The 11455-nt window shown below is 35.6% G+C and overlaps 1 protein-coding gene across 1 annotated transcript; it reads right to left on the bottom strand.

Moving 5' to 3' along the window:
- Positions 1–426: 426 nt before the first annotated feature.
- LOC107810556 (mitochondrial outer membrane protein porin 4-like) lies at positions 427–10591 on the bottom strand. The gene is made up of 7 exons (XM_016635350.2): positions 10467–10591; positions 9076–9144; positions 7743–7810; positions 5643–5753; positions 5401–5487; positions 3259–3467; positions 427–1006 (listed from the first exon to the last, which is right to left on the bottom strand). Exons 2-7 carry the CDS (start codon positions 9122–9124, stop codon positions 700–702), a joined length of 831 nt encoding a protein of 276 aa, XP_016490836.1. The 5' UTR covers positions 9125–9144; positions 10467–10591; the 3' UTR covers positions 427–699.
- Between the last annotated feature and the right edge of the window lie 864 nt (positions 10592–11455).

The raw sequence follows: 11455 nt of genomic DNA on the forward strand, positions 1-11455 counted from the left end.
TTTGTATTGATTTCTTTGATCAGCTTCAAGGTGCTAAGCCATTCTCCGAGATTGATTTGTGATCGAGTTATCACCAATTGAAGACTCAAGCTTTAGACATTCCTAAGATAGTGTTCAAGACTCGTTCTGTTCACTATGAGTTCTTGATGATGTCGTTTGGATAACCGCGTGTCTAACCACACAGTAAAATAAATACAAGCTACTATATTTAGATAAGCCATCAACTAATTTTTCTCCAAGACTTTACTATTTTCTTTTTCTTTCGTTTTCCAGCTCAGTAAAGAGTAACTAGTCCGTGTTAAATATGACAAAATAGAATTGTGAAACAAAATCCTAAAATTAGTAGAGATGCATCCTAACGAGGTGCCAGAAATGATGGATGCAAATGTAAGTAAAACAAACACTTTTGCGAAAGCACGAGGCATCAGAAACATTTCATTCTCAAAAAAATATATAGTATCAAGTTTCAAGGTAATAGAAAGCCAGTAGACCTTGAAGAACCTTATGCAACAATGCTCCTGTAACGTATTCTTTCAACTTTATCATCATTATATGAATCTGACAAAAATGGGTTTGATTTACCAGTGTCCTCTGGAATGATGCGAGGAAGATGTAAGGGCCACACTTTAGGCCTTCGAAAGAATTAGAACAATGTCAAGCTACCAAGTAAAAATTGGTTGAATTAGAGATAGCACCTTTTTATGGCTTCAAAGCAAGGGCAAGACCCAACTTGGGTATTGGATTCTTTGCCTTCGTGTCATACTCAGCAGAGAAAGTAATAAGTGACTTTGGCCTCCATTCCCGCTGGCAAAGCATTGCAACCTTCCCATTGTCAGAAAACCTAGTCTTCACAGATGTTAATGGATCGACTCTGTGAGCACTCCCGATGCTGAAGCTGTTCTCATAGGTAGATAATCTGTGAATCATCTCCGCAGCAACTTCAGTTCCACTAGCTGGATCGACAGAGTGTACATATGATGCCTTCACAGCTTGTCCCTTGTCCGTTCTATATGGATGGCAACAACATTGCAGATTAGACACTCAGAAATATCAAAGAAATGTTGTACATATTGCACAAGCACAAGTTAAAATCTCTAGTTTATTGAACGAATAAAGCTGATGATGAGTGCATTTAAATGCAACAACTGAGGGATTGAAAGGGGGGTAAAAAACAAAAGACTAAAGCTTGCTACATTAATATGGTAGTTGAAGCCTTGACACTGAATGCAACTTCAGCCACATCAGAGCAATGTGCAGAAACCCACACGCATTATAAAAGGCACACACACTTACTAAAGAAAGGACTGGGCAACGCGGCAGCATAGGAACAATGGTTCCCCCTACTAGTGAAGGGAAAACCGGGGTTCTGTACCACTTTATGAGCTCAAGAAACAAATGAAAATTGAAATGCCAAATACAGCCCCTCATTTCCAAAGCCACCATATAGACTATAATCTCAGATATGCAGATTTTAGTAATCCAACTATAATATCCCAAGTGATGTAAATGCTTCAACAAAAATTTGCAATTCAGGAAATTTGGATAACAGCTTTTTTAAAATGTATATGTTCAACAGGAAAACAAACTTCAGCAAAGTAAGCAGCAAATTAATTCACGCCATAGTTGCACATTTCTTTTTAATACTACAACTAGATAAGAATCTTGAAATAGAAAAACTGTCATTAATGCTTGGAGAGCAGAGATGTGTAGCACATTTCATAGATAACATCATCTGTATTCCCTAATCTGATACTGTAATTTCCTTTGAACCTCCAGGTTTTTGCTTCATTTTAACCAGCTCTCTTCCATATCCCAACAAAGGACAATAACATACATACCGCTTGCGCATAAAACAAAAAGAGATTTTCTTTGCTAGCATGATCTATTGATCATTTCGCATACTCCTTCTAACCTATTTATATGACCTGATTAGGTTCTAAGCAACATGGCCAATGTAATGCAATTGATTGGCTAGACAGTATTGACAGACTTTTGAGACCTAAAGAAGAAACAATGGGACAGACAACAAATACAAAGCCATTTTATGTTTCCGTTCTATTGATTGGGAAACTTACAATCCAGATTCACCTTAATTTTATTAAGTAATGGGTGTTCAATATACTTCATCTATTTTGCTTCTTAAATTCCTCATTAATTAATAGGAAACCTGACAGTCGGCCTTTATTTAAATTTTGAGTGTTACTATTTGCAATTTAATTTCTAAACTGATGTATTATGAAAGTAAAAAGTAGTTTCCACATCGGATTATTGTTCCTAAAAAGTGTGAAGATTAGTTTCTCTAATCTTATGATTATTCTCTAATTTTCCAGTGCACAGCTGTTTATAGACCATATGTAGACAAAGTCGGTGTGTTGGTGCCTACTAGTTCATCTTCAAGTCTAACGTTCTCTCCTAAGAAGGTTATATTCAAGCTTGGCAGAGCAAATATTTGGAGAATGATGTTAGAATCCCATATCACCAAAATATATGGGCCATAGTCTTCTTGTATTGTCTCAGCCAATCCTAACCACTTAAGCTAACTTTTGGGATTGAGTTAGGCCGGAGGTTTATATTATACACACAGTTAGTATCATAGCTAGATTTCAATTAAGAAAATGAATCTTGAGCCTAACTAAGACCTCAGAAGCTAGCTCAAATGGTGAAGATGTCCGAGACTATATGAGGATACTGCAGCTCATACACTTAGCATCGGGTATTATGACACTCCCTCTCCTCTTGCACGCTCAAAGCTGAACATCTCGAGCGTGGAGTAACATTACATATGTGCCCAACATTTTTAGCCGAACATCAGGATATGTCTGGCTATAACACCATTGCACCAAGTTGAGAAAATGTATCTTGAGCCGAACTCAACCCCAAAAATTAGCCCAAGTGATGAGAATTGGAAAAGACCTTAAGGAAGACTATAGTCCATGCACTTAAGCGGATATGGGATTCCAACAAATGTCTTTGCTTTGGGCGTAAACTGCAGAACAGAAGGGGACTATTGGAGTATTCACTCTTATTAACATAGAGAAGCACAGCTTTAGCATCCTTTGATCTCAACAGTGATGAGGGAGATCATTATACAACAGGAAGAAACAAAAAGCAAATGAAACAAGGGATGTAGAAAAGTCATATAATTGCATGTCCCGCAGTTGGATTGCATCCTACTTTCACATAACTGGCAGGAACACATTTGGAGAACTCAGAAACACCAAATGCATATCAAGCAAAGAACAAAATTCAAATACTTACAACATAAGTGCAGCAGAAAAATCCGGTTTGTTAAAACTAATTCCTGCGTTGCACTTGGTAAAAGAAGACGAAGCAGTATTGAAACCTATTTCACCACCAAGGGCTAAATCCTTGCTTCCAATAGCAGCAGAGAGCTCCAAGAGAGGGGAGGGATTTAAGCCAATACTGGAGTTGATGGCAGCATGTTGATGAAGGTACTGAACATCAAGCTGAAAATACAAAAAATGATTCCAAAGACTGATAGAGTTCACAAATCAAATGAAATACAGTTTCTTTATATCAGCAAAACAAAATGCAGATTAAAATCTAGGAAATTGGAAAAAGAATGTACAACATACAAATAATGGAATCAACATATTTGACTCTCACAAACATGTGCATGAGTCAGACGCTAAGATATTAACAGGTAGAGCTTGCACCCCTAATTGAAACAATAGGTTCAACTGCTTTATCCCTGTTCTACTAGATCGGAAAATAGATCCAAATTATAATTTAGAAACTGTGAGATTTTAATATTGTTGACATTTGCATCATCTGAAAAAGAAAAAAGATTGAAATATCAACACTGAAAAACAAATTAATAGAATACTAATCCACATGACCCGCATAAGGGTCTTCACTAAACGCACGCCCATTCAGATATAAAGTAAAGCCTCTGATACTATCTCTTCTTTCAAAGACAACTTGACAAGAACAACTGTCCTTAAAGTGCGGCACGTGAACAAGGGAGTCTAGATTTCACACATTATAAGCATCCACCAAAAACTACCAAACAATCGGAATAAGAAAATAAAAAGAAGTCCAACATCCATGAAATATTCAAGTGCATGTGTCTAACTCTTTCTATGGCTCATCACACATTGCACACCATGACATTCTGAACATTAAGATGCGCAAGGAAAAGATGATGTTACGGGGTAAAGGTGAACAAGTCATGGATGATAATACATTAAATTGAACTACATGATTTACTTGCACGCACTGAAAATAATCTAAGAATAACACCTAGTGGACAGTATTCCTAAGTTTAGTTCACCTAGCAGCCAAGGAGACATCTCACCAGGTATCAGCTAGTTCACCATTAACACCTAATCACTCACCAAACAATTATCTGCCTGTACCTGTACGACCAGAATGATGTTTCTCTCACCAAGATGTACTAACTAAGTTGGAGTTTACTAGGACAGTAGCCATATACAAGTCAGAAAGAAATAAACCAGTAGCTGTATGAGCTGTTGTATCAATTAGGCTGATTATGTAATACCAGTGATTTACAAAATGAAGAAGCTAAGAAGCTAAAAGTCTTTATAAGAGGGACATAATATAAACCTTGAGAGTTGGTGATTCATAAAACAACTCCTAAAAATTCTTTATTGAAATCAATGTGATATCTTGAAGGACCCTCAGGTTCCATAACTACGAGAGAGAGAGAGAGAGAGAGAGAGAGAGAGAGAGAGAGAGAGAGAGAGAGAGAGAGAGAGAGAGAGAGAGAGAGAGAGAGAGAGAGAGAGAGAGTCAAAAGGACCATTTGGTCTCCAAGGCTAATAGATGATTTCACAATCTTTTTGTAGTGAAACAAACAGTAATTCTAGCACATCAAATCAGTTGTCATCTGTTTCACCTCTATTGTTTTTCTTTACTTTTTCCAACTCTAATTATGACTTATCACCTATTTCTGATGAGTCAAATTTCATTGTCTTAAATCACAAATGATGGTGACATAAACATATTACAATTTTCCTGCATCTGCATTCATATAGGTATGCTACTCTTTAGCTTCCATCAAACTGACCATTTATCTAAGCAAAAAGGAATTATTTACGTCAAAAGTACAAATGAAAAAACGGAATTTTTTGTAAAACTTACTACTATTCTGTCGTAATTGGCAATAATTATTTTGAAAAGCAGCTTTTTTATTCTATTATTTGTCTCTTTGGCCATAATATCTGCGATATCATGCACACTAATATAATTCTTTAGCACATATATGTGTATCAGACAGACCATATCGAGGAACAATCAGAAAAAAGGTGTTCACCTTCAATCATAAAAAATACTTTGCTAGAAAATTTGAAAGAGAGTTAGAATAAGTAACAGAGCAAAGATTCTTTTGACTAGTACAGAGTAAACACAAGTATTAACCTTGCCAGACTTGTGATCTGGTATGTTGAAGCTAAGGGACACTTTTGCAGATCGGAAAACTTCATTCAAAGTAACTTTAGTTGAGACCTGCATAAAAGATAACATATAAACTTCAATGAGAAGACAATTCGTCGAAGGTATAAACAAGAGAAAAAAGGGTTAACTATATCTCATGATCAGTTATTAGATTATCAAGAAGACAAACAGTTGTTTGGTCTTAGAGGCCGGCATTCTGCTCTTACATTGGAGTGGGTATCAACTTTGACATCAACAATTGTACTTCCGAGCTTATATTGAGTACTTATATCACCAACAAAAAATTGATCTTTCTTCACACCAGTAGCTGTTATTCCCTAACATGAGAAAACAAGGGAAGTTAGGATCAATTCAAATAGAACTCTAGAATAAGTAATAAGACATAGAAAAAAGTTTCACACTACATAACAATGATAAGAGTCAGCAACACCAAACTTCATAACCCACCAGCTGCATCTATTGGTAAAGGTTCAAACTTACAACAGATGAAAGCATACCAAGTATGATTACCAACAAATTCACCCCCATCACTACCAAACAAATCGCAATCTTATGCAAATGTATGAAGCATTTCAAGATCAATTTCAAGCGGATATACATTACCTAATGGAACAAGATAATCAAGTAGAATCAAGATGCATTAGCAAATGTAACCTGTTATTTTAGCCAATGAAGCACTTAGATCAAGCAAGCTTCTAATATAAAAAATTCCTCGAAAAATTATATAGCATGTGCATTAATGCTCCCTCCTTTTTCAGTATTATGGGTATGAAGGATGCATTAATGGTTCTTTCAAATTCCCCAGTCTCCCAAAATGCAGCGATGATCTCCATAACCTCTCCTTCGATAGTACTCCAACACTGTCTGGAAGAAGCCAAGGTGAATCCATCCAATCTCAGGGCCTTATCACCTGTACCACTTGCCTTCCTAACCTTATCTTCCCCCATCACTCTCTCCAATCACTCCCTACTTATTTCTCCTATTTGATTGAATGCTACCCACCCAACTTTGATCTCCAACTAACCTCCTCTTTATCTCGACATTCATAAAATGTCACTATTGCCCCCTTTACCTCCTCTGCTCCCTCATATACCCCCTAACCTACATCAATTATTAAATTGAAAATGTGCTAATTACTAATTGTTACCTTATCAAAAAAAATGTGCTAATTACTACTGTGTCAGTGGTCAGCCATATGTGGAATAGAAAATCTTACCTGATAATTAGGACTATTTGGAATACTACAAATGTACCAAAATAACATGGCATGAGTAAATAAGTTTAAATGCCTTACCAAAATTCAACAGAAAAAAATTGTCTGTTATATACACACTCACATCCATTCTTAGATGGAGTACAATCTGCTAATTTAAACCTACAGGATGGTTCATGCATATACCCCTATTAATAGGCACATGGAAGTGTGACAATGTAGGATTATATTACTTTTAAACTCTCTTCGTTTTCTATTAACTTCAAATTCACTAATGAACATCAGTTACACTATTAAACGAACAAAGGTGCATAGTTACAGGCTCGGTAGAGGCGCGCTTAAACCCTGAAGCTACTGATGCACACTTGCGCAGGTTGGGCACCTCACCTTGCTTATCTGGTACTTTAGTGCAGGCATCAAGGCATTAAGGCATGTCACTCATGCCACTTGCTCTGCCTTTAAGAGGGCAACACTAGACAATAGATATAGTTGACAAAGTAATATATTAGGAATAACAAAATAGAATTTACTAAAAGAAAACTAATTAGTAAAAACTTAAAACTACATCTTTACATCTACATTAGAAATTTAAAATGGTTTTGAATTTCATTCACATGATCCTCTACTTCATATGTTTGTTTTATAATACTCCCTTTGTTCCAGTTTATGCGTACCTTTTCGCTTTTCGAGGAAGGAGTTTTACCTAATACAAAATATTATAGTTTGTGTATATAGTTATTTTCTTACATTCCACACATTATAGTTTATTTTTCTTCATTAGCGTCTTATTCATCATATTTCATGTATTAAATACGCTGTGCACTTAAAGCACCAGCAAACATTTTTCACCTTTGACAATTCTAGGACATCAGACTCTCAAACTGGAAGCCACATTATAATGAATTTCAGAGCAAATGGATGATTTTGTAAATAGAGTATACATTTTTATCCCATAACAAATAAACAAACTACAATAAAGAAAAAGAGATAATATGTGCAAGTGGAAAAGTTCGACAGCCTTCTGAAGTCCAATAGAAGATTTGACAGGCCAAGTAAACTAAATGAAAGAGAAAATGATAGAATAAGCTAGTACCACTCCACTGGAGCTTGGAATAGAGAAGGAGAACTTCTGATCATAGTTGTAGTCTTTGGTCAATAGATCTGCACAATGCGGGCAATTTACAACCCATTAGAAGAGATTCTGATTAATAAGAAATGCAAGCTCCCTTTCCGAGAAAAGATAATCTAAGAGATGGATAGAAGTTGCCCAAAATGTTAAATGACTAAATCTTTAGATTAGTCTTGACATGATGATGATTATATAATATATAGAAATCTATTTAAGGGATTTTTGATGATAACAAAAGAATCAAAACTCAAAACTATATACTTCACTTTGTTATAACAATCTAAATGGGAGAAATCAGTACGAAACAAATAGGATATCTATATAAGCAAACTGGTTTAGATCTGAGCTTAATTTGTCCTGCTGCAATCTCTGCACAGCTTCACGATGACCTGATGTTAGCTGACATTTAGCCCGACTTACTCTTATTCAAGGCTTGGAATAACCGATTCCAGCAAGTTCAGGAGGCGTGTTCGGGCAAACTCAGCTCGACTAAGGTCTAAAACACTCTTATATTTAAATGTTGAAACCCCATCTATTTATGACTTTTCTCTGCTTATAATCAAGAACATATTTGGCATGTGTTCAGAGGGCTGATGAAAATGCAACCTGTAGTTCTGTACTTTGGATTGGGCATAAAGTCTTTTACTTTTCTTTTTTATTTTTCCTTTTCTTTTGGGGGGGTTTAATGAAGGATTGGGCATAAAGTATTTTCAAAAGCACGTATTACAAATTTTCTCTTTCCGGCATAATACGACAACTGTTAAAAGCTTATGAGATAATCCGAATTACATAAAATATTCCGCATTACATAATATATTTACTATACTCTGAATAAAAGAGTTAATATATGAGCCACAGGCTATAAGTACATAAATGGGGAAGAAACATGTAACTTCTTCCTACAGGAGACTGTGTAGAGTTGGTTAAGCGAAGCACCAATACATGGTTGTCAACTGGCTCAATAATGGTACCGGTACACGCTTGGGAGAGTCTAGTGTGATTCCAAAAGATACAGTATCCCGAGGCTCAAATGTAGAAAGCACCTACTGCGTAACAGGTTATATCAAGGTTGGCAGGATACTTAGTTTATCCTGGTTGACTATTTAAGAGGTCTGACTACCTAAACAGCCTAGAAAGGAAGACATGCTTGGTTCCCAATACAAATGGCTATGCGGATTAAGTTTAAGAACTATGTTCCATAGCACCACTAATATTTTTATTTTTACTTTTTACCTTCCAAACAAGTATCAAAAGCATAAATAGATTCAGTACTCATTAAATGAGGGTGAAGTACTACCTCTTGCCCGCCTCCCAATCTCTGAAAATGGTGCCGGGCTTTGGTCCATCTCTTCTTCAAGTGAAATGACTGATCAATATTGATAAACAATTAGCATAAAATAGGTTATCCCCACATGATCCAGAGCTACATAGTTAGCTAGTGAAAGAGATAATGAAGGAACACGAAGGAAATACAAATTTCCTCACATTATACACAAACCCTAACCAGAACCAAGCAACATGACATTTTGTATTTACAGTTGACAGGTTAAACACTCTAACGGGCCAAATGAATTTGTTTCTCTGTTTTCCTATCTCAAAATTATATGCTTTTCTTCACTAGCTCTATGATATTGCCTCGCTCACAAACAGAACATATAGACAAAGAATACATATCTACCAAAATTTATCATATCCAAAAGAACACTTAATGAATTTACTTTGTTCCTATATTGCGCGGGCTCTCCAAAATGTTGCCGCACCCGTGTCGGATCCTTCAAAAATGCACTACTTTTGGAGAATTCGACACACATCCAGCATCATTTTTGGAGAGTCCGAGCAACATAGCTTTGTTCCAATTCCAACACCACCGTAACAAATTTACACTAAGTATAGCTAACAACTTGCCGACTGGTATGAAAAGTAGAGTTTTCATCTCATAACCTTGAATATTTGTGATAACTCATTGTTTTTTTTAATGACGATAATGTCTAGGCCAACTTTCACACCACTGGGCACCTGCTACCGAGTAACTCTACCTACCAAGGCTTGGAAAGATGGAAGAAATCACCTAGTATTTTTGCCTCCATTGGGATTTGAACTTAAGACCTCTAGGCCACACCCTTGGGTGCACCTTATCATTTTTGAATTGGCAAATACTTCTCCAACGTCAGCAGTATATATCGTCTTAGTATGATTTCCCCATGATTACTATGAGCCAATTACATTTCGTCGACTATATAAGCCATCTGGTTAATGGACAAATGTTACCCCCCCAAACTCCATACTGAATTTTTTTACTTTTCCATAAACACACTGAAATCATCAACGAAACCAAGAACAAAATTGTCTTTTTAAACACCATTTGGTTCATATTACTAACAGTGAGCTATCAAAAACACAAATCTTTAGAAGAAAAAATTCAATAATTTGACTATAACAAAAAGTATCAGAAACAGTAATATCTAATATTAGAAGAATCAATGCAACCAATGATCAACCAACAACACCAAAAATAAAACCCCAGAGCCCCCTCCCCGCAGTAAACAGCTATAAGGAAATAGTAGATGTATAAAATCACATGAATATTTAAGATTATAAATCTGCCAAACATATTGCATCATTATAATAAGTATCAAAGAGAAAATTAAAGCTTTGAAACTAAAACGAAACACACACACACACACTGACCTTGGTTCTGGGGAGAGACAAGGAAATCGGCGTCGAGATTTGGGTGCAGAGAAAATGACTGAACCTTAGCTTAAACCTCTTTTAACTCTCTCTCTCTCTCTCTCTCTCTCTCTCTCTCTCTCTCTTATTTCCTTGAGGGGTAGATTTGTCATTGCAGAATGTCATTTCTTCATGTTGGACCATGTAAGTGGCTTGGGTTTGGTCTTGGGCCTGTTCCTAATATGAATGAGCTCACTATCAGGTTGGCCCATTATATATTTTCTTACTTTTACAAGTCTTATTAATAGCCCGTTTGGCCAAGCTGGAAAAATTAGCTTATTTTGAAAAGTGTTTTTTTCAAAAGTACTTTTGATATGAATTACTTTGTGTTTGACTAATTAATTTAAAAAGTACTTCTAAGCAGCAATTGGTCTTTGGCAAAGCTTTTAAAAAGTGCTTCTAAGTGTATTTTTCTCAAAAGTGCTTCTCAAAAAAGTGCTTCTGGGAAGAAGCTACTTTTTTCTGTTTATCCAAAACTGCTTCTGCTTCTCTTCATAAGTACTTTTTTTCCTCCTAAAAGCTTGGCCAAACAATTCAAATTTGAGAAAAAAAATACTTTTTTTTGAAAAAAGAAAGTGCTTTTGAACTTGGAGAAGCTTGGCCAAATAAGCTATAAGTTGAGACTTTTACACAAATAGCCGGCTAATTCATTGTTTACTGTTTCTATCCCGTATATATAGACTATAAGCTGATAATATAAAATTATATATAAATTATACATGAATTATAAATATATTATATATCCGCCAACTATTTTTAATTTAAGTGATTGCGTGAACGGATATTTAAGTTAATTACTCTATTAAGGTCTTCGCACAAAGCTATTATAATTTAAAACTATGGATTCATAATTTAATACTTATAGATATTTTAACACATATATCTATATTGTGTCGAAAATATTATGTTCAGTTAAATTTATAGTCAATGCAATCCATTCGGCTATTGGT

Source organism: Nicotiana tabacum, chromosome 18 (assembly GCF_000715075.1).
Source record: "Nicotiana tabacum cultivar K326 chromosome 18, ASM71507v2, whole genome shotgun sequence".
Taxonomy (NCBI): domain Eukaryota; kingdom Viridiplantae; phylum Streptophyta; class Magnoliopsida; order Solanales; family Solanaceae; genus Nicotiana; species Nicotiana tabacum.